Source organism: Trachemys scripta, chromosome 15 (genome assembly GCF_013100865.1).
Source record: "Trachemys scripta elegans isolate TJP31775 chromosome 15, CAS_Tse_1.0, whole genome shotgun sequence".
In the NCBI taxonomy this organism is placed as follows: domain Eukaryota; kingdom Metazoa; phylum Chordata; order Testudines; family Emydidae; genus Trachemys; species Trachemys scripta.
This window is the reverse complement of record NC_048312.1, coordinates 22,514,682-22,539,256: the sequence shown is the minus strand read 5'-3', so window position 1 is coordinate 22,539,256 and position 24,575 is coordinate 22,514,682. Positions and strand designations below refer to the sequence as shown.

Below are 24,575 nucleotides of genomic sequence, written 5' to 3'. Positions count from 1 at the left end.
AAACCAGAGAATTCTCATTCCTCTATAATTATGGTAGCCTCAAAATAACAAGATGAAGACTAGCGAATACAAAGATGTAAGCGTGTTCATATTGAGGCTATTCTCAAGTGCTTCTTAAAAAAAAAAAAAAAAAAAAAAGAACCACTTAAAAGAGATCATAGTAAGACTCTGGGAACTGAATAGCAAATACATGCCATTGTATCTGGCAAAACTAGAGATTTGCTCAGAAGATTCACATTTTCTCCCTCTCCAGGTTTATTCAAAAGGAGACAAAACTATGCTACAAACAGGATATTCTAATCCTGATACTTCAATCTTATAAAAACTGATTGATACATGGATCATTTTCTGCCTGTAATATGCTGCAAATGACCACATGTGCTGTTTATTATTTAAATGCCTTCTAGAGAACTGCACATTACATTAGAATCAATTGCTTACTCAGATACCCCTCTTATGGAGGAGGTATATAACCCTCATCCATCTGTTCTAAAGAATGACTTCTGGAGGTAAGGGGGTGTCATATGCTGATAAATTAAAAAAATAGCACTGCAGTAATTACCCAGTTTATCATCATCTTTATAATTATACTAAATGAAAAACTGTTTTTGAACTGTGTTAATATGTGTATTTATGCCTAGTTCAAGGAATAATACAATCAACTCCATAATTTCAAATTATTTCTATGTAACTTTAGAGATTGGATACTGCATTTCCCTGGGATTCCCCTCTTCTAGGTCAAAGACAGACCTTACTGGACTAGGGGATTTGGAGGAACTACAGAATAGAAATGTATCTTGTCTTGTTCTATGATATAACCTATTCTTCCCGTTGTCAAAAACGTATACTGCGTTTCCAATGGCAAGTAGATTGAGCATTAGTATCTTGTACTTTCAGTAATATTTATGGAAAACCCAACAAAGGACAGCATCAGCTCTGAATTATATCTTTAAGAATATTTGATCTAGAACCGCCTAACTGCAAAAGGTTATAAATATGTTATTAAAATTAATGTTTAAAAATTAAATATACAGTTAAGAGGGAAGGTACTGTGCATCTGGGATCAGGCTTGATTTATGAGGGATTACAGGTATCAGTTGCAAAGGTGAAGAGATGCATACATATCACATAACCAGCATAGACCCAGATGGGGGTGCAAGAGTTTTTAAAGTATCAGTGGATAAGTGGGTTCGGGCACACCAAGTCAGTATCAGTGTAGCCAATGAGTACTAATATACAATAGGCCTATCCCAGCTATAAACAATATTCACCAACTGTACAAGAAGCTACTTTTGAATCTTTTCCATTGTTTGAAGGCAATTATCTTCCCAAGATATATTCTTATTTCAGTTAACAGCAGTGCCCCTCCAAATCTGTGTTGGCTTCAGTTACTGCCTACCAAACTGGTGATTAATAAAAAGAAAAAAACAAACCATGTATTTTTTATTATTGAAGACCAACAATATCTTAGTGAAAAAATACAAAATGTAATAGTTATCACCATATAATATAAAAACAAGGCAAATAAGTAATTTGAGAACTATGTGCCATGTGACAAAAAGTGAGTAAATTTATAAGCTATAAGACACTATAGTAGATGGCAAAAAGCCCTAATTTTTCCTTAAGCCCATTCTAAAACAATTTTTCCTTAAGCCCATTCACACACAAGTTTTTTCTCCCTCATCAATACAGCAGCAGACAAATAGAATTCAGGTCATACTAGAAACATTTCAGCAGGGTCTTTCTGCTTTTAGATGTGAAAAAGCCATCTTTTCTCTGGGAGACTATGCAGAAAAGGGATGCAGATAGTAAGCAGGCATTCCATGAGCTAAATTCTTATGGACCCTTGTGAAAGGCATTTGGGAGATATGAGGGCTCAAAAATGAGATGATCTCAATACTGGAGTATTTGAAGCGAACTTTAAAAGCCTTACATGTTCGACAATTTCCTGACATTCAGCTATCCACATTTAATTTGTGGGAGACATTCCCACAATGTATGTCTTGCAGAATAGACCAGGGGTCAGCAACTTTTCAGAAGTGGTGTGCCGAGTCTTCACTTAGTCACTGTAATTTAAGGTTTCACGTGCCAGTAATACATTTTAATGTTTTTAGAAAGTCTCTTCCTATAAGTCTATAATATATAACTAAACTATTGTTGTATATAAAGTAAACAATGTTTTTAAAATGTGCAAGAAGCTTTATTTAAAATTAAATTAAAATGCAGACCCCCCCCGGACTGGTGGTCCGGACCCGGGCAGTGAGAGTGCCACTGAAATCAGCTCGCGTGCCGCCTTTGGCACGTGTGCTATAGGTTGCCTACCCCTGGAATACACTATCATATTGTAAGGATGCATGATTTGGAGTCACTTATACTGGTAAACTGACCCCCATTTCTCAAAAAAATTACATTACATAAATACCTGAATATCATACAAACTCCATGCAAAGAGAAACAGGAAGATATTTGTCCTTTCAAGTAGTTTTCACATTTATCTCTCTGCTATATTCTCCCTGGTTCTGTTTCCTCCTGTCCACTAACCTTTTCTACAACTCACTTTCTGCTTGCTATTCTTAAACATTTTATCCTGCTTATTAAACTATCATCTTTCATCAGAAGGGTACTTCTGAAAGTCTCAAGTAATTGCTTCAGTTTCCTTTGCTTTTCAGTTTCCCATATTCAAATGCTACTCCAACCTTTATGGAATCCTCTGATATGAGCACTCTTTCCCTTTCTCTGCTAAGAGGGGTACATAGCCAAAGCATTTGGCTTGCTGTATGAAAGAGCAATAATGGGGTGGGGGGGAAATATCACTATGTATTTAGCTACATTGTCCACTGCCATTTACAAGAAGAGTGTTCTTCCCAAAGCCATGAGATCATTCCTCAGGCCAAGTCAGAGAAGAAGAAATGCTTCAGCACCACCGGGTTCACTTGGATCTCTCCTCTGTCATGACACTACCTCAGGCGTCTCAGATTGGGAAGAATGAATACAGTGGATTTTTTTTTTTTTTATGAAGACATTTCTCCAGAGGTAGTCTCCATCTCTCTATCACACACCTTCCTTTGCACCAAGATGTAAAGTTCCTTCCTTTCTTCTCAGATAACTTTGGATTAATTTCATACAGGTCAATATTCTGCCCTGCCCTTTAAGATCTTCTGTTACTTGCTGCGCTGTTAGTTACTGCTATGACTGCTACCATTTTCCTTTGGACTTTGCCAAAGAGCAACTACAGGACAATCCCCAAAGGAAATACTGTCCTTGCCCTGTGTGTTTTGTATTTAGATTAAAGTAAAAATCCTCCTGACCACTTCTCAACTGTACTTCATAAGATTACTTTTGTAATTTTAGATTCAAATTAAATGGCTAATGTAATTTACTGATTTTAAAAAACAATAAAACATGAAACTACAGTTATGAAAAGCTTATTGGATAGCTTGAAATCTTCTGGCCAGTAAGCAAGCAGCACATCATACCCAGTTTCCTCCGTCTCTCTTATTCTGGATTCTTTTAACATACTTTAAGAGCAATGTTCTCAATTTTCCAGTCTAAACCCTGATTATTATTTAACTGACAGATAAGTATAATTATTCTGGCTACCAATATAATTTTTACTCTATGTAAAATACTAAATACACAATCCAAACCTTTTGCAGTACATTATGTCAAGTAAATCAACATGCAATCTTTAGGAAGTGAATGTTCTGTAATAATAAACTTCAGTAAACAGCAAAAGTAAATAAATACAGGGCAGAGAGCCTATATTAGGTTTTACTAGTATGCGTCTAGTAAGGTGCAAACTAACAACAAAAAGCTGTTTCAAACACCTACTGGAGCAGATTCAGCTGGCTGCCCTGGGGGGACTTAGTGCTGCATTCTACTTCTACATTTAGGAGCCGACTTCAGATTCCTGCTGCCTGAACCCATGGAGGTTGGAAGCTTTATAGAAGTGCCTATCTCAGGGGAAGAGAAGATACGGTTTAAATGCAAAACCAATAATTGGTTTATAAGTTCCCATAACAACAAAAAGTTAAAGGCTGTTTTTGTCAGTATTAACAGCACAAATTTTCAGCTGAAAGGGGTAGAGTTAGGCTGATTATCTAGGTGCCTACATAGCCCCAGTTACAACAGTGATGGAGTACCTCCCAAATACTTACAAGTAACACTATTGCTTTCTTCCTTCTCATCCTGAAAGAGAAATAACTTGGATTGTTTTATAGGTGAGTTTCTGTGTGTGTGCGCGCATATAGAACTTATTTAGTGAAAGACATGTCAAAGGAATAAGTTTTACATTTTATTCTGAAAGTGGTTAGGTCCATGATCATCAACTCATGGGAGCGAGCTCCATAGCCTATGTCTAGCTCCTGTGAAAGTTCCACTTCCTGCTCTCACAAGTATCCCACTACTGGTTGACAGTTTCATTGCTGCAGTTGAACATAACTGTCAAGAGAAGTCAAGCTGATGGAGAGAGCAGCAATCTTTCTGGAAGCTAACTCCTGACAGCTCTGAATAGGACAGACATTGACCTGGACAAACTTAGTTAATGGGGAACAAGTAAAGAGAGCAAAGCTCCAGGGTGATGTATTTATTCTGTTGCTAAAGAAGTACTGCTGTGTTTTGTACCAATTACAACTTTTTCATGGGGTATGGCTTCATTCCTACATGAGTCATAATAATTTAGCCTATAGGTCACAACTGTATTGATCTCACCATGGCTAGGTCTGTATCTAACAGACTAGGGCACAATCTTCAGGTCAGTTACAGATGGAAATAGGTTTGGAGGGTTTTCTTTTTGCTTGCATGGCTATTTGGACATTCAAAAGAACCCCAAGAATGCCTAATAATTGAATAGTCAGTCAGCATCATTGTTCTGTGAAATGGCAAGGCAACACCAACTAACTTGGGCAGTTTCCAGAATGCCAGACAAGCAGATTGCCGAGGTGGCACTGGAATGGATTCCAATTCACCATTTTCCACAGCATCCAAGGTACCTTTGAAAAGATTAAGGTCTAAACTCAATCAATATAGGAACCTCGAGAACAAAAACTGGTGAACTAAGAGATGGCTCAAGAGAAAGATGAAGCATGAGCTGCAATCTGCACCAGACATGCTGAAATAATAAGAAACTTCTCAATCAAAACTCAATGATATTATAAAGGTAACAACCAACAGTTTTGATAGAATAGCTGTTCTAAAAGTTTAGGATTCTTGAAGCTGAAAAGAAGGAGAGTGTCAATATTCAACCCGAGAATCCCCAAAGTAAGAGGACAAATAGTCATCTGAGGCTGGCAGTCTCAGCCGAATAGTAATCATAGAATCTAGACTACTCTTATGATGCTTAATAATCAGAGTAGCCAATCTGTTTAGCTCTGTACCAAATGTAAGGAAGACATGGTCTTTGCCCCAAGGATCTCACAGTTTAAATAACTGAATAGTATTCTAAAATCAGAGGTTCAAGGACCACTGGTGAATGGAGTACTTGGCTTCACATGTGGTGCTGGCACCTCAGTATTTCCAGCAGCTAAATTGCATTACTTTCCTAATATTACAGGCATTGTTTACAAGGAAAAGTATTTGCCACACGGCTGTTTGTCACCAGGGGAGAAGGTGGCCTGCACAATTGTGAACAGGCGTGTCCACAAGAAAATCTCTATTTAGACGTGATCCATACTATGAAAAAGTTTGGAAATCCCTGTTCTATTGTAATTTCTAGTAGCACAAACTCCATACCTATAGCATCCCTGACATAGGTCACTACAAACAGAAGGTAAAAGGAGCATGATTCACATATAACAAATTGAATCATGAGGTGGTAAGAGGAAATAAGATGAATAAACTACAAAACAAAAACAAAATAAAGGTGTAGGCAGACTGGAGTGGGGAAGAGTTGCAGGAATACACTTGTATTTTATATCATTCTTTACTTAAATTTTCACCTGTGAGGTTATAACATACAGTATATTAACACATCCTAGCCATAAAACAGAATAAATCAATCATTCCTCAAAACATTTCTGCTGCCATAATGCAGTACTGCTTCTTTTTTTAATGATCAATCAGTTCAAACACTCAGCAAATACTCATTTTACTCATACCCACATGTTATCAAGGACCTATATTTAATACAATATTGTTCTGCTTACTATTACGGATGTTTTTCCAGTCAATTTTAGAGAAGAATGGATGGCAACAGAGACCCTCATAATCTAGCCTCTCCTTCAGCCCACATAGCAGACTCTGGACCAGATCAAGAAATTCATTACTGACTTTCACATCTTCTGGGAACTTCAGGAACCTCTGCATTTGAAATAAAAATATTTCTTTGCTCAGTAGGAAAACAGAATCTGAAGCTGTTAGGTTCAAATCTTCATTAACCTGAGATATGCCAGAAACTTTAAGGTTCAAGATGGGAATGAAAGTATTTTGCTAATAGATACTTTGTGCCAATTTTGCAGTGCATCAAAGAAGATCTTACCAATACTACGGCATGACACAGAGAAATCTTTCTTAACTGATGAATTGCACAGACTTATTTTTAGACAATTCTTATAATAATTAGTGAAGTAACTTGAGATAGTCAAATGATTGACATACATTCAAGGAGAATATGGGAAACATTTTCAATACGTTTCACAGAACTCTTAAAATGTGACAAAATAACAGACATCTAGAACCTCCTTTTTCCAGCTGTAGAAAAAAAGGAATTTTTAGTTCTAGTCTTCTTTATCCTGAAATATAGGAAAGGCCTCTCTACCTGGAAGTTCATGATGTTATTAAAGGTTTTTGTTGCGGTCCCTTCAGTGAATGGAGATTTTCCATAAATCATATCATAAGCAATGATTCCCAAAGACCACCAATCACACTCTGGGCCATGTGAAGCTTTACCATCCCCATTCAAAACAGTTAGCATCTCTGGTGCCATGTAGTCTGGGGTGCCAACAGGCAGCCTGGCATTCACCTGGAAATAAAGACATTGCATGTGAAGTTGCAGTCTTGCCCTTGATTATTTTCCTGGCACTGAAATTAATTTTTCATCATGCTTATAAAGAACAGAAGCAACTGGTTTTACATCACTGTTTACAAGTAAATTTATAAGTAGGAGCTTTCCTAGAAAAGAATCAGAGAGCAAGATAATTAATATAGAGTTAGTTACAGTGTTAGGGAAACTGAAAATTAATAACTTCCGATAAAACTATTCACCACATGAAGTGAGTTAACACAGATTAAAAGAGCTAATTGTTTCTACAAACCACATACAACTGAAGTAACCAAGACTTAGAATGTTGCATTCTAAAGAGCATGAGGTACCACATGCACTAACCTCTGATGTTTTAAGTGGTATGCATAGCCCAGTGATGCAACTTTCACTGACATTAATGGGAGTATATAGCTAAATTCTCATACACAAGTGAAATTTAGGGATCAACATTTCTCAGCATGACTTCCTGGCCCTACATTTCATCCATCATTCTCCCCTACCATTCCATTCTGCGTATGCCACCAGAAACTAAAATTTACTGGAATCCTGGTCTCTGAAGTGCTCTGAACAGGTTCTTCAGGCATCAAAATTACAGTCATTTTCACACTGCTACTGGCATAGGATGAAACAAAACAGCAGGGGAGAGCAACGCAATAGCCAGGAGGTTGAAGAAATAGAAGACATGAAAAAAGGGAGAAAAGAGTGAACGTGAAAGGTAATAAGAAGGTACGGGGGCTCTGATAAAAGAAAGATTTGGATGATATAAAAGTACAGTATACAAGGGAAGATCACAATAAAGAAAGGCTCTTTATATAAATTCCAAATATACACAACAAAAGCAGACTCTAGACTAGAAATGTATATTCTATTTATAAATAGAGCTTCTAAATATTTTAATTTCAAATTCTCACTTCTTAAAATGTATGTAATATTTTAAATTTAGAAACAGCTTGGAAAAAAACCTTAACCTAAATAAGGTTTTATTCATTTAGAAAGCAATGTGTTCAGAATCTAACTCCAATGACTCTTTTAAAACTGGAGTATCAATAGAGTTCAAGATATGCCACCTTCATCCACACTTTGAATACATTTAGCCATGATTCACCAAGACTTATAAGTACATAAGAACAACCATACTGGGTAAGACCAAAGGTCCATCTAGCCCAGTATCCTGTCTTCCGACAGTGGCCAATGCCAGGTGCCCCAGAGGGAATGAACAGAACAGGTAACCATCAAGTTATCCATCCCGTCACCCATTCCCAACTTCTGGCAAACAGAAGCTAGGGATACCATTCCTATCCATCCTGACTAATAGCCATTGATGGACCTATCCTCCATGAACTTATCTAGTTCTTTTTTTGAACCCTGTTAGTGTCTTGGCCTTCACAATATCCTCTGGCAAGGAGTTCCACAGGTTGACTGTGTTGTGTGAAAAAATACTTCTTTTTGTGTGTTTTAAATCTGCTGCTTATTAATTTCATTTGGTGACCCCTAGTTACTGTTATGAGGAGTAAATAACGCTTCCTTATTTACTTTTTCCACACCAGTCACAATTTTATAAACCTCTATTATATCCCCCCTTAGTCGTCTCTTTTCCAAGCTGAAAAGTCTCAGTCTTATTAATCTCTCCTCATATGACAGCCATTCCATACCCCTAATCATTTTTGTTGCCCTTTTCTGAAAATTTTCCAATTCCAATACATCTTTTTTGAGATGGGGCAACCACATCTGCATGCAGTATTCAAGACATGGGCATACCATGGATTTATATAGAGGCAATATGATATTTTCTGTTTTATCTATCCCTTTCTTAATGATTCCCAACATTCTGTTTGCTTTTTTGACTGCTGCTATATACTGAGCAGATGTTTTCAGAGAACTATCTACAATGACTCCAATATCTCTTTTTCAAGTGGTAACAGCTAATTTAGACTCCATCATTTTATATGTATAGTTGGAATTATGTTTTCCAATGTGCATTACTTTGCATTTATCAACAGTGAATTTCATCTGCCATTTTGTTGCTCAGTCACCCAGTTTTGAGAGATCCTTTTGTAGCTCTTCGCAGTCTGCCTCGGACTTAACTATCTTAAGTAGTTTTGTATCGTCTGCAAATTTTGCCACCTCACTGTTTACCCCTTTTTCCAGATCTTTTGTGAATACGTTGAATAGGACTGGGCCCAGTACAGACTCCTGGGGGACACCACTATTTACCTCTCTCCATTCTGAAAACTGACCATTTATTTCTACCCTTTGTTTCCTATCTTTTAACCAGTTACCAATCCATAAGATTACCTTCCCTGTTATCCCATGACAGCTTACCTTGCTTAAGAGAGAGGTAAGGGACCTTGTCAAAGGCTTTCTGAAAATATAAGTACACTATATCCACTAGATCCCCCTTGTCCACATGCTTGTTGACCCCCTCAAAGAATTCTAGTAGATTGGTAAGGCATGATTTCCCTTTACAAAAACCATGTTGACTCTTCCCCAACAAATTATGTTCATCTGTATGTCTGATCATTTTGTTCTTTGCTATAGTTTCAATCAGTTTGCCCAGTACTGAAGTCAGGCTTACTGACCTGTAAGGGGTGGGATCACCTCTGGAGCCCTTTTTAAAAATTGGCATCACATTAGCTATCCTCAAGTCATTTGGTACAGGAGCTGATTTAAGTGAGAGGTTACAGACTACAGTTAGTAGTTCTGCAATTTCACATTTGAGTTCCTTCAGAACTCTTGAGTGAATACCATCTGGTCCTGGTGACCTATTACTGTTTAGTTTATCAATTTGTTCCAACACCTCCTCTGATGACACCTCAATCTGGGACAGTTCCTCAGATTTGTTACCTAAAAAGAATGGCTCAGATTTGGGAATCTCCCTCACATCCTCAGCCGTGAAGACTGATGCAAAGAACTCATTTAGTTTCTCTGCAATGGCCTTATCGTCCTTGAGTGCTCCTTTAGCATCTGGATCGTCCAGTGGCCCCACTGGTTGTTTAGGAGGCTTCCTGTTTCTGATATACTTAAAAAATTTTTGCTATTACTTTTTGAGTCTTTGGCTAGCTGTTCTTCAAATTCTTTTTTGGCCTTCCTAATTATATTTTTACACTTCATTTGCCAGAGTTTATGCTCCTTTCTATTTTCCTCAATATGATTTAACTTCCACTTTTTAAAGGGTGCCCTTTTGCCTCTTACTGCTTCTTTTAATTTGTTGTTTAGCCACGGGACATGTTTTTGGTTCTCTGTTTTTTTAATTTGGGGTATACATTTAAGTTGAGTCTCTATTATGGTGTCTTTAAAAAGTTTCCATGCAGCTTGCAGGGATTTCACTTTTTGCGCTGTACCTTTTAATTTCTGTTTAACTAACTTCATTTTTGTTAAGTCCCCCTTTCTGAAATTAAATGCTATAGTGTTGGGCTTCTTCCCCGCCACAGGGATGTTAAATTTAATTTATTATGGTCACTATTACCAAGAAGTCCGGCTATATTCACCTCTTGGACCAGATCCTGTGCTCCACTTAGAACTAAAGAATTGCTTCTCCTCTTGTGAGTTCCCAGACTAGCTGCTCCAAGAAGCAGTCATTTAAGGTGTCAAGAAACTTTATCTCTGCATCCCACCCTGAGGTGACATATACCCAGTGAATACGGGGATAGTTGAAATCCCCCATTATTACTGAGTTTTTTATTTTAATCTCCCTGAGCATTTCACAGTCACTATCACCACCCTGGTCAGATGGTCGGTAGTATATCCTTACTGCTATATTATTATTATTAGAGCATGGAATTACTATCCATATAAATTCTATAGTACAGTTTGGTTCATTTAAGATTTTTACTTCATTTGACTTCATTTTTACTACATAAATAGTTCCAATGGATTTCACTGGACTACACAAGTGCTTAAGTTCTCCACATGTTTAAGTATGTTAATGAGTCAGGGCCTTCCTGAGAAAAAGCCCTTAGACCCTTTCATGTGATTTTTTAACTTGGATTTCTGAAAAGTGTGTGTACAAGTAGTACTGTCCACTCAAATGTTTTAGTGGGAACTCTTGTGATACCAATGCAAAATACCTTTTAGAGAAAAATAAAGGAAAATCAACAGCTACAAAGATCTTTTAAAGTATGAATTCACATTGTAATACAGCCTTAGTGCCATGAGGAGGGAAGCACTGTAAAAGATTTGTCCTTTCCCTATCCACAACCGAAAACCTGTATAAGCTAATCTGTTTACAGATCTACCTACAGCAATGGAAGATACTTCAAAAGATGAAAAGCATTAAGTATTATCATTAATACTCCATATTAGATGGGAAAGACAAAAGAATAAAGTAGCAACAGTCAGGAACGGACATGAAATCGGTTTTCATTTTTGACTGAAGTATCCAAACAAGACATAGACAAAGTTTATATACACTTTATTACCGTTTTGTTCGCTGTCATTTTGGCAGCTGACCCAAAGTCCACCAGTTTAATGTGTCCTAGTCGGTCAATGAGAACATTCTCTGGTTTGATATCTCTGTAAGTAAGCACAATACAATCAGTAATCTCTCTATGCCAGTCAGTAGCTGTTCCTTGCTGTCACTTCTACATAACATCTCCTTACTACTCAATCTGTGTCACCTCAATTGCATGCTGTTCTTCATAACCCTACATAGGGATTCTGTGGGGTCCAGACTTCCAGTTGTTGCTCCACTCACAACTTTGGTTTTAGGCAGTCAGCTACTGAGTTTTCCCCACTGGAGCGTGGAGGAACCAACAATTAATAACAAATGTATTTCTTCCACCAGAAAGAAAAGAGAAGAGAGGAGCTGGTGTTGCATTGCTATTTCATGACACATCAATGTGCTGAACTTGAATGACAATGCAACATCACATGGTTCTCAACCCAAGTCCTTATAACCAGCTTATTTTGTTGTTCTTTCAAACTCCATTCAAAGCCAAGTAGTCTTCTAGTTGTTAAAAGTCTGTGTCCTGCTGCCCTACATGCAGCAGCTGCTGTTGGTTGGAACATATGTGTTGTCTGTCCATACGACTGAACACTTGGGGTGAGTATCAGATTGTAATGAACATCCATGTACCAGGGTGATGGGTTCCTTAGAAATTCTTGTAATGCATACATGCACCCAAATACTCTAACATAGAATCATAGAATATCAGGGTTGGAAGGGACCTCAGGAGGTCATCTAGTCCAACCCCCTGCTCAAAGCAGGACCTAATCCCCAACTAAATCATCCCAGCCAGGGCTTTGTCAAGCCTGACCTTAAAAACCTCTAAGGAAGGAGATTCCACCACCTCCCTAGGTAACCCATTCCAGTGCTTCACCACCCTCCTAGTGAAAAAGTTTTTCCTAATATCCAACCTAAACCTATCCCACTGCAACTTGAGACCATTATTCCTTGTTCTGTCACCTGGTACCACTGAGAACAGTCTAGATCCATCCTCTTTGGAACCCCCTTTCAGGTAGTTGAAAGCAGCTATCAAATCCCCCCTCATTCTTCTCTTCTGCAGACTAAACAATCCCAGTTCCCTCAGCCTCTCCTCATACTATATTGGCTTTGTTTTACCAAAGCACTCATCTCACCTCAATAATCTTTAACAGTTCAAATAATTTATTTTATTATTTGGTGCCAAAAACATCCAAACTCAAGTGTTGTAAAATGTCTTCATATTTCTATAGTACAAAACAATGTAACTGAGCTTCCAAACATATCTGTCACCATCCTTTCATATTAGTTTCAGAGTTTACACCAAACTTAATGCCTTCAGCTACAACTGCAGCTGGAGTATAATTTGTTTTCTAATTTTTTTCCTAACATGTACGAAAGACAGACCTTGGAATAGATGTCATATGAGATTTGGAGTTCACCACTCCAATACTCATTCCAGAATTATAATGATAAAATCATAAGTGTATTTCAAAGAGATGCCCACCTACCGGTGTACATAGCCCATCTGGTGCACACTGTGAATGGCCAAAACCAGCTCTGCTAAATAAAACTGCACCATACTTTCATCTAGTTGGTCTTCATATCGGTTTAAGAGTGACAATAAGTCTCCTCCAGGTTGATACTCCATAACCTGAATGAAATTTTAGAGACATGGCTGTAGTTCAGACACACAAAAAGACATCCCATTAAGCCCTTAAATACTACATAGGCCAGATAATCTTATAGTTAGGCTTGGAAGGATTGTATTTTATCAGTAAATGTAGATAAACATCAATTTCACTGTACATACACAAATTGATTGAAAACTATATCTATTGATGATAGAAATTTACAGATAGGCTAAGAAAGAAAAATGTTGCTTATTAGAGTTTAAGGCTAAAATTTTGACATACAATGTTGACAGTTTCTTGTTTTAACATTTATAAAGCTTTAACTTTTTGAATCTTAGTGTCTGTCATTAAATAATTATTGTCTGACACACACCTCATTGTCTGACTCTGATTAATTTCCCAAAACTGCGAGGAGAGAAAAAAAAAAAAAAAAAAAAAAAAAGCGCTTAGGACCTATAATTTTGCACAACTCTGAAAAGTTACATTGATAAAATAGAAAAAATGCTTACAATAAATTAAAAAAAAAAATCAATATTATCCATTGAAATTGTTAAAAAAAAAAAATCAAAAATTCTGCCAAGCCTAATTATAGTGTAGGAGAATTTACAGAAGGAAAGGTTCAACTTCCAGCCACCACAATGCTGTTTAATACAAACATAGAAAAGTTCAACCTTAAACACCACAGAAGAGAAAAAAAATCTACACTTACCAAGTACAGATTTTTTTTGTCCTGAAATGCATAGTGTAACTGTGGGATCCAGGTACCGCTACTCCTAGATAATATATTCAGTTCTGCCTCAAAAAACGAAACCTACAAAACAAAAAATGGATTAGTTTTAATCCTAATAAAAAGTAGCAGAATGGATTAGAATTCCCTAGCTCCAGAGGAACATCCATCATTGCCATAAGCTTATAATGTGCCATTTATTCAAAAATTACTTACAAACCATCATCTGCCACTAACCTGCTGTGTGATCTGGGAAAGTCATTTCACCTCTCTGTACCTCTATTTCCCTTCCCACGCTTCATTGCCTTGTTTGTTTAGATAGGAAACTCTCCAGGGTAACACCATCTCTCATTACACGTTTGCACAATATTTAATATAATGGATCCCCAATCTCATTTGGCACTTTTTAGACACTTCCATAATAAAAATAGTAAATAATACCATCACCGCCAATTGAGGAAAAAGAAAATCAGACAAGAACAAGAACCCATGCTAGCACAATTAGGACCGAGCATCCTACGACCAATTCTGCAATAAATACATAGTGAAACATTAAATTATAATGCTACCTTAAATGCAATTCATTCAATAATCCCAAATCACCTTAAACACCATGAGGTGGAATTTATTGATGAAATATTAGTGTAATTCTTTATTATATCATTTTACTCCAAGTTAGAACCATCTTTCCCATCAAAGTTTTTAATCAAAGTTTAATAATAGAGGACAGAAAATGCTCACTGCCTACTGTGCAGGTTTACTGACATAATTAAAAGAATATACCATAAATGAATGCACATACATGTTCTCGTGCCAACAAGGACTCCTTGTTCATCACCTTCATAGCATAGACATCACCAGTCACCTTCTCTCTCACCACCTGTACTTCTGCAAAATGACCACTTCCCACCACACTTTTTACTTCAAAATCCTTCACGCTGGGCAGCAGTTCCCGTAACTCAGCTACAGTCTCTGAATCTGCATAAAATGGAAGTTATTTTACATTAGACAAGTGACATTTTGTGATGATTACAGTTTTAGCAAAGGAAGAAATATTCCTTTAGTTCCAAGCCCTCAATAAATATTAAATCACTTTATAATTTGATTACCTACATCAAGCATAATTAATTATTAAAAAATGCAAATGCAAAGTTATGACTGTGATTTTAGAGTCAGGAAATTCAAAGATAGTTTGCACAGCATCCGTAACTCAGCCCCTTTCATAGCATCAGAGAAATCAGAAATAAAGGAGACCTATTAGACCATCTCAATCATTCTCTGCCAATACAAGATTAGACTCCATACTGTGTCAGAGTACTTTGTCCAGTCTAGTTTTAGAAGTCAATGGCAGGGTTTTCACCACTTACTCACAACTTCCCTTGAGAGAGACTATTCTATAATCTAACAGAAATTACTAGCAATTTTTTCTTGATATTCAGCCTAAATTTTCCTTTGCTCAGTTTATCCTATTGTTCCTTGTTATACTTCCTTGGATCATGATAATCAATTCCTCTCTCTCCATTATTTTAGTCTTCAAACACTAGTAGTTTCACTCTATATGTAATAATTGGAAGTCACTAGATGGAACTATTATAGATAGTCTTATAAACTCTGTTTAACTAAATGTTGTGCAATTAGATCTTAGCAAAAATGCTAGTTGATTATAATGCAGTTCTCTTTAGAATCTCAGCATATCACTAGTAAAATGGGTTTACTCTGAAAAAAATTCTTAGGTGCCAACCTACTGCTTACAGGATATATCCACCAACCCGCTCACATACACAAAACACCATGCATAATACATGGTATCTAAAATATTACACCAGGCTAAAATAATTAAATATTTATCTTCCTTCTTAAATCAGTCCTGCCAAGCCTTTAATTATTCTCATATTCTCCAAATTCCTTCCAATTTGTTCATATCTGTCAATGGTTTATAGCCAGAACAATTCTGTATGCAGTACTCTGAGGGGCTTAAAATAGAAGTGCCTCCTGAACCAGAACTATATCATAACTACAAAATCACATTAGAAAAGATGCACTTTAAATCCTTCAGCTGACTGTGCAGGTGGACCTTTGCATATGTACAGAGCTCCAATAAGTTCAGGGGAGTTCCACATAAATGCAGGAGGTTCCCATACAAAGTCAGTTACAGAAGCAAATCAAAGACAGCAATATTAACGCTTTATGCATTTAAGTTTGTTATTTAAATGCCCATACTTTTAACTACTATCCATCAAATTAGTTCTAGAATTAGTCTCAGAAAACTTACACTTTTTTACAAAGTTGCCTACATGTTTAATTTTCATTAAAGCAGGATTGCTGCATTCTTCAAAAAGAACGAATAGGGAATCAAGGATGCCTTCCCGGGAGAGAGGAGACATCTGCTGTTGAGTCACAAAGGGTGGCTTCCCCTGAAAAAAAAGCAACAGCAGATGGAGTCTCAGACAATAATGAAAAGCCTCAAATCAATAACATATGTATAGGAACAGATTATATATTATCCATAACAAAAAAAAAAAATCACTGCTTCAGAAATTAAACAAATAATATTTTAGAGGTTTGTTTTAAATACATCAGATAGTGATTAATGATGTACACAACTAGTACAAACGTTTTACTTTTTTCCCTTGAAGAAAACTCAAAAAAGGCAGCTAAAAGGCCAAATCACATCATTCCTGTTCTTTTTCTAGGTCCTTAGAATGCTTCTGATTTAAGTTGTCCTATTTTTATACTAGCCCATGGATTTTGCCATGTGCTTCAGGAATATCTAGGCCAGCAGTTCTCAAACTGTGGGTCGGGACCCCAAAGTGGGTCACGACCTCATTTTAATGGGGTCACCAGTGCTGGCATTAAACTTGCTGGGGCCCGGGGCCAACCCCAAGCCCCACCATCCGGGGCTGAAGCCAAAGCCCAAGGGCTTCAGTCCTGGGTGGCGGGGCTCAGATTACCGGCCCCCTGCCTTGGGCTTTGTCCTCCCCTCCCCGGGAGGTGGGGCTTGGATGGGCTCAGGCTTCAGTCCCCCTCCTGGGGTCGTGAAGTAATTTTTGTTGTCAGAAGTGGGTCACAGTGCAATGAAGTTTGAGAACCCCTGATCTAGGCAATCACCATAGCAACTCTTACTTGAAGTAAAAGGCTGTTTAAATCCTGGACACTAATTGAAAAAAAGATGCTTGAAGTGCAGCTAGTTAGTCAAATGATGCTTATGACTACCCTCATCTTCAAGTGCAAGTGAGAAGCCTGCAAAGACTACAGGTCCCAGCATGCAATGTTCCATCTTCATCTCAGAAGAGTCCACTTAGCATCAAATGCTCCATCTTAATCTGAAATGTATAGTATGTGAGCAACAGCTCCATATTAAAAGATAGTCAGCAGCAATCATCTATACTTTATGCAAATTAGGTGCAGACTTTGAGCTTCTAGCAAGAAGCCTCTCTATCATCCTCCAAAAAATCAGTTGGGCAAAAGTTGGTAGCCCACACAACCCAAGACATTTTTATACAGTGAACATAGATGAAAACAAGATGCAGTTCATCAGGTCTGATGCCCGCTTCCCTATACCTGAAAGAGCAGGTTCAGCCGAGAAGCACGGCTAGCTATGGTCTCCATGGAAGCTGGCTCCGTCGGACTCCGCACAGCATATTTAAACTTCAACATCTTCACAGTTTACCCCAGAAATATACATCCTAAAAAGAAAGTTGGAAGGGCTGTCAAGTGGAGATATTCTGAATAGGGGGAAATTTTAAAAGAAATCTCGGATAATTTAAGCTTTAAAAACTAATTAGGGAAAAAGACTCCATGAAGTCCACTAGGGACCTCATTATTGCTAATATATTTCGTGTGGAAGGCTCTGAGCTACGGGTAACAGTACAGAGTCCTACATAGGGCAGGGCGAATAATTGTTTTTTCAGTTCAGTGGGGTGACCTGAACCAATAATATTTTGTTTTTTTCTTGTCTACATAAAAAACTGAAAAAGTTTCATTTCAGGTTGGACCCAAAACTAAACATTTTTTGCGGGAAGGGAAGCTAATTAAATCTAGCTAAATGTATAAACGAAATGTCATTTAAAAAAAAAAATCAAAATGTCTCATTTCCAAAGTGTCAAAAAAGAAATGTTTCAACTTTTTTGGAAATTATTCCCTCATTTTTGACTGAAACTATTTGCTAAATTTGACCTGAATTCGTGAACAGGTTCAGTCAATCCAGAATTGCATTTTTTGGTGAATAAACTATTTGCCAAAACAAATTCACCCAGCACTAACACCAGGATGCATAAGGTCAACAGAAATGTTTGTGATTTTATCAAATTTCAGTTAAAAGAATTTGTTGTTAATCCACCTCCTCACAGAGGTTTGGTTGACCTAACTACATCACACAGGGTGCAAAATTTTTCACAACCCTGAGTGATGTAAACTAGGTCGATCTAATTTTAAGGCATGGACCATGCCTCATATGCTTTAGAGGAGAAATAGCAAACAAGATCCTACAAAGTGCTGCCAAACATGCAAAATAAAGACATTGAGAATTGAGATAAAGACATTGAGACATCGAATTGGCTCTGTCAACACTGGTTCTTCGCTTGTGAGGTACTCCCTTCTCTTCATGTGTCATTATATAATGCCTGCATATGTAACTTTCACTCCATGCATCTGAAGAAGTGAGGTTTTTTTACCCACAAAAGCTTATGCCCAAATAAATCTGTTAAGTCTTTAAAGTGCCACCGGACTTCTCGTTGTTTCTGTGGATACAGACTAACACAGCTACCCCCTAATAATTGAGAAAAGAGAATCCCTCTCAGCCACAGTTAATCTAAAGGTTACTTGTAACTATAGGAAGGATTATGGCTTCATACACAAGCAGGATCTGTAAACTCACATCCGTGAGGTTTTTACTCACGAAAGCTTATGCCCAAATAAATCTGTTAGTCTTTAAGGTGCCACCAGACTCCTTGTTGTTTTTGTAAACTCACACCGTAACTTTAATCACGAGGGGAGATTTTCAAAGCTGTTTAGGAAAGTTAGATGCACAACTCCCACTAAACTTATGGGAACTGTGGATCTAAATCCTTGAGACAGCTTAGAATGCCTCTGTCACTGCTGTGAGGTGAGACTATGAAACTTGTTGGTTAACAGTACAGTAGAACCCCAGAGTTATGAACACCTGGGGAATGGAGGTTGTTCGTAACTCTGAAATGTTCATAACTCTGGACAAAAAGTTATGGCTATTCTTTTAAAAGTTTACAGCTGCCAACACTGACGTAATACAGCTTTGAAACTTTACTATTCAAAAGAAAAATGCTGCTTTAACTTTTTTTGGTAGTTTACATTTAACACAGTACTCTACTGTATTTGTTTTTTTTTCTTTTGTCTCTGCTGCTGCCTCATTGTATACTTCCAGTTCCAAATGAGGTCTGTGGTTGACTGGTCAGTTGTAACTCTGGTGTTCGTAACGTTGAGGTTCTACTGTACCTGCTTTATAACCAAGCAGGAGGCCTGTCAGCTAGCCTAGTGCACTCAACTCATAGGGAAAAGACACCTCACTGCAACATTTCATAACCAAATGGTTTAAGGGCCATTCATCCCACCTAGGAAGGAGAGCCCTAGTATAGCTGTCACCACCAAGCCTTCTACTCCCAAAGGACAGGCTGAGAGCTGCCCCGACCCAAGCGATGCCTCTCAATGTGTGTTGGGGGTTGGGGGGGAGGAGAGGGCGCTGGCAACTCCCTGCCTGAAGGGACGGGCAGGCCCCCAATGAGAGGAGAATAAGAGGGCTTGACCCCCTCCCTCCAAGAGAGGGGACTTAAGGGGCCTATGGGGCTCGACCATCCCTGCAGGAAGAGCCCAGCTCCCAAGAAGATCTCAATGCCTAATGAGATGGGAACTGGGAGGGCTTGACACCCCCATCTCTCCAAGGAAAGAGAGGGGAGTGGGGGTAGGCTGACCCCTCCCTGCAGAGAGAGCTCAGCTCCCTCCAAGGGAAGGGATGGGGGCTCGACCCCAAGTCCCTAACAAGAGCTGGGGAAGGGGCTCCCTCCCTCCCGAAAGACCCCCAACCGCTAACGAGAGGAGACTAGTTGGGGGGGGGGCTGAGCCCCTCCCCCAATGACGGGAAAGGGGAGCGTTCCCTAGGTCCAGGGGGAGCCCAGGAAAGTCGGCGGGGAAGGAAGAGTCCCCTCGCTCCACGGAGGGGCCGGGCTCCCCTACAAACAGACACACAAAGTAGCTCTCCGAGACCTCGTACGTTCCCAGCCGCCCCCACGCCCAGGGCCTTTCTACCCACCGCCGCTCTGCTTTGCCGCCATCCAGGTTTGAACGGAGCAGGGGGCAGTGGCCCCCTCACCGTCATTTCCGGTGACGCGAGGCAGACGTCAGCCTTAGCCAATCGCCCAATGTTCCTGCTGGTGACGTGAACGCTCCGCCCAGAGCACGTTCGTGCGTCCACCCAGCCCCTCCCCGGCGGAAAATCGTTGTGGGAGGAGTCAGTCAGCTCTGAGGCCGGTGCTCGCGCGCAGGGGGGGGATGGTTAACGGTTCTAACCGTCGCGTTTCCCTCTCCTCATTCCCCCCCTGAGGGAAAGCGAGACTGGGCTTTCCTGGAGGCTGAGGCTGGGCTCGGTCTCGCCAGAAGAGGCAGCCCGCGTACAGCGCCTCGCTCTGCCACTCACCCCACCGTCTGAGGCCTGCCCGGGACCACAATGTAGGCAAGAGGGGGGAGCACTGAGAATAGGCCTCCCAGGGAGGGTGGCGCATAGACGAAATGCCGGGGTGGGCGAGAGGAGGGTACGTGGTAGCACACCCCAGCAACGTGGCGTGAGCCTCATGCAAAAATCAAGTATCAGGGGGTAGCCGTGTTAGTCTGTAGCTACAAAAACAACAAGGAGTCTGGTATCAAGTATCAGAGGGGTAGCCGTGTTAGTCTGAATCTGTAAAAAGCAACAGAGGGTCCTGTGGCACCTTAGAGACTAACAGATTTATTTGGGCATAAGCTTTCGTGGGTAAAACCCCCACTTCTTCAGATGCATGGAGTGAAAATTACAGAGGCAGGCATTATCATGCAAAAATGTCACTGGCTCGGTGGCGTGGAAATGCTGAAGTGCAGCGTGGGCCCTCCCAAGCATCACCGGGGTGCTCTGCCCAGGGCGCCAGCCGCCTGTGAAGAGGTTGCTGCACGGCCGTGGGAGCTGGGGGAGGGGTGTGAAGCCGTGAGGCTGCCCTGCCAAAGTGACAGGACACTTTGAAAACGTCCACGGGTTTATTATGCGATATGAGGGGGTTATTGGTCCAGTAGCTTCGGGGCAGGATGCAATGTGGTGACATTCCTTAAAAACAATCTGGGCTTGACAACTGGGTGAGTTGACCAGTGAAATTCTGTCAGTTGACCACCTATTAGTTGACCATAGTCAAATATTCCAGCAAGGATGCCATGATGTAGGCAGCAGACTGCCTTTTTGATTGAATCATGGTACCGTTCCATCCTTTTTAGAACTTGTTTCACAATTTCTGAATTAAAATAACTCAGTTAAGTAACTTGTTTATTGTAATTAGGCCTAAGTATCTGTCTATAGCTAAGACTAAGCCTGTTGGAGATCATAAAGTCTTTCTCTTCTATTACTACTGCAATAAATTAATGCTTTAAAAAAGAGGATTATTTTGATATTATTTAACTGGTCAATTGGCCAGTCATCAGATCGTTCAGCTGCCCAACCCTAAAATAATCACATTGTAGTGTAGAGTCTCACAAAGCAACTTGTTACTGTCTTACCATCCATCAATCATTGCAGTTATGGTAACATTGTCTTGGTACCAAGCCAGCAAAATATGGGACTAATGGTTTGTTGCATGACTATGTGCAAGTCACTTTACCTTTACATACGTCCATCTCTCTTTTTGTAAGATAGGTATCATCCCTATCTACCTCAGGATGATGTGGGGCTAATTTTTTGTAAATCAGTTTGACTTCCCTAGATTAAGGGGTCTATATAAATACTAAGATCTATCCTAAACAGAAAAATTGCTCTATCATATTTTATTATGAATTTTATATAGTTCCTCTAGTGATTTACTCCCCTCCTCCCCCCAGGGAGACTTAAGAGGACACCGTTAAGGTAATCATACCACAAATATTATAATTCTATATCTAGGTTCACTTCAAGATACTAAAACTGAAAGTCTTAAAATCTAATTTACTTTCCACCATTTTCACTTCTGATTTATTTGTATTTCACTCAGTTTGAACAATGATCCTAAACTGGTCAGTTCTACTTTCCAGATCTCATGCATTACCATACTGTTGTGGTTTTTGTATGCATAACCCTACAAGGGAATATTTAAATCTCAAAAATCTGTTTATTGAAATTGTTGTAGACAGCTCTTGCACACTCAAAAGCTACCTGTAAAGAAAATGTGTTTTAGGGCAAAAACTAAAAATAACTGACAGCCAGCATTGTTTAATTTAAAGGGACAATATAAAGTTAAATCTTATAATGCTTATAGCTGCATGTTCCTATATTTGTGTAACCCTTATGGCTAGTCCTTAAAGTGGAGGTCACAGACCTAGCAAAAATCTCTGTCTATATAGATCAAATTGGGTAGTTGAGTGATGCACTTTAAGCATGGTCTTATCAAAGCTGCTGCTCCCATGTAATGATAGACCTCTCCAGCCCTCTCTTTGGGGTGTGGGGAGAGAGAGAGAGAACAAAACCCCACACAGACCACTTTAATCACTGGTGGTCCTCCAGGCTGGACCAGATAAGACTCCTTGGGACTGGAGACAGACCTGCAAAGAGATGCTGGGATTACAACTTGTTACTGATCCAAACTGACTAGTGGTTTGGTGGATGGCTGAGTGGTCAAGCCAAGGGACTGTTACCCCTCACAGATTCTCACCAGCTGGTGGGAAGGAATTAGAGGCATTGTTGACAAACTTATTAGAAAGAGGATGACTTTACTTGCACATACACACACACACATATATATATTATATATATGGGCAGTGAAACGATAAAAAAAAATCATGATTAATTGCTCTGTTAATAGAATACCATTTATTTAAATATTTTTGGATATTTTCTACATTTTCAAATATATTGATTTCCATTACAACAATACAAAGTGTACAGTGCTCATTTTATTTGTGATTTTTTTTTACAGTGTAAATACTTGTATTAGGTGAATTGAAAAATACTGTTTACAAGTACTATAGTACAATCTCTTTATCATGAAAGTTGAACTTACAAATGTAGAATTATGTACAAAAATAACTGCATTCAAAAATAAAACAATGTAAAATTTTAGAGCCTGGAAGTCCACTCAGTCCTACTTCTTGCTCAGCCAATCGCTCAGACAAACAAGTTGGTTTACATTTGCAGGAGATAATGCTGTCCTTGCTTCTTGTTTACAATGTCAGCCGAAAGTGAGAACAGGCATTCTCATGGCACTGTTGTAGCCAGTGTCACAAGATATTGACATGCCAGATGCACTAAAGATTCATATGTCCCTTCATGCTTCAACCACCATTGCACAAGACATGCAGCCATGCTGATGATGGGTTCTGCTCGATAACACTCCAAAGCAGTGAGGAACGACACACGATCATTTTCATCATCTGAGTCAGATGCCATCAGTAGAAGGTTGATTTCTTTTTTGGTGGTTCGGGTTATGTAGTTTCCGCATCAGTGTGTTGCTCTTTTAAGACTTCTGAAAGCATGCTCCACACCTCATCCCTCTCAGATTTTGGAAGGCACTTCAGATTCTTAAATCTTGGGTCAAGTGCTGTAGCTATCTTTAGATCTGTCACGTTGGTACCTTCTTTGCGGTTTGTCAAATCTGCAGTAAAAGTAGTCTTAAAATGAACAACGTGCTGGGTCATCATCTGAGGCTGCTATAAAATGAAATATATGGCAGAATGTGGATAAAACAGAGCAGGGGGCATCCAATTCTCCCCAAGGAGTTCAGTCACAAATTTAATTAATGCATTTTTTTAATGAGCATCATCAGCATGGAAGCATGTCCTCTGGAATGGTGGCTGAAGCATGAAGGGGCATGCGAATGTTTAGCATATCTGGCACATAAATACCTTGTAATGTCAGCTATAAAAGTGCTAGACAAATGCTTGTTTTCGCTTTCTGATTACGTAAATAAGAAGAGGGCAGCATTATCTCCTGTAAATGTAAACAAACTTGTTTGTCTTACGGATTGGCTGAACAAGAAGTAGGACTGAGTGGACTTGCAGGCTCTAAAGTTTTACTTTTTTCTGTTACATAACTGCCCTCAAAACAAAACAATCTAAATTTGTTGTTGCACTTTCACAACAAAGATTGCACTACAGTATTGTATGAGGTAAATTGAAAAATACTATTTATTTTATCATTTTTACAGTGCAAATATTTGTAATAAAAATACACATTTTTTATTCTGTGTTGTAATTGAAATCAATATGTGAAAATATAGAAAAACATCCAAAATAGTTAATAAATTTCAATTGGTATTCTATTTAACAGTGAGATTGAATCTGCGATTAAGCGTGATTAATTTTTTTTTAGTTAATCACGTGAGTTAGCTGCAACTAATATTATATATATTCTGTTGCTGTGTTTTCCAAGTTTATGATTGTATTCCCTTTCCCTAATAAAGATTTCCATTATTTGTACATGGTCTTGCAGTGCTTGCACATGGGGAAGTTCTTCCTATTAAGGGCACGCAGCGCAGGCGTATTTAGTTTTCCCAGGGTTCTGAACTGGTTTCATTATTTCAAGAGGGACCATAGATGTATTGAATCTGGCCCTTTTTGCTGCCATTAGCCACCTGAAAGTAGTGT

At 38.9% G+C, this 24,575-nt stretch overlaps 1 protein-coding gene across 5 annotated transcripts in view; it reads right to left on the bottom strand.

Moving 5' to 3' along the window:
• The window catches only part of CIT (citron rho-interacting serine/threonine kinase), a 92,199-nt gene extending 72,087 nt beyond the window's left edge, over nucleotides 1-20,112 (bottom strand). For all 5 annotated transcript variants that reach the window (XM_034791198.1, XM_034791199.1, XM_034791200.1 and 2 more), the window contains exons 1-9: nucleotides 20,041-20,112; nucleotides 17,322-17,446; nucleotides 16,033-16,174; nucleotides 14,563-14,738; nucleotides 13,743-13,844; nucleotides 12,911-13,053; nucleotides 11,398-11,491; nucleotides 6,755-6,958; nucleotides 6,144-6,297 (exon numbers count right to left, since the gene is read on the bottom strand). In XM_034791198.1, the coding sequence (XP_034647089.1) occupies nucleotides 6,144-6,297; nucleotides 6,755-6,958; nucleotides 11,398-11,491; nucleotides 12,911-13,053; nucleotides 13,743-13,844; nucleotides 14,563-14,738; nucleotides 16,033-16,174; nucleotides 17,322-17,417 (1,111 nt within the window). In that variant the 5' untranslated portion in view covers nucleotides 17,418-17,446; nucleotides 20,041-20,112. The remainder of the gene's footprint in view (nucleotides 1-6,143; nucleotides 6,298-6,754; nucleotides 6,959-11,397; nucleotides 11,492-12,910; nucleotides 13,054-13,742; nucleotides 13,845-14,562; nucleotides 14,739-16,032; nucleotides 16,175-17,321; nucleotides 17,447-20,040) is intronic.
• Nucleotides 20,113-24,575: the final 4,463 nt, after the last annotated feature.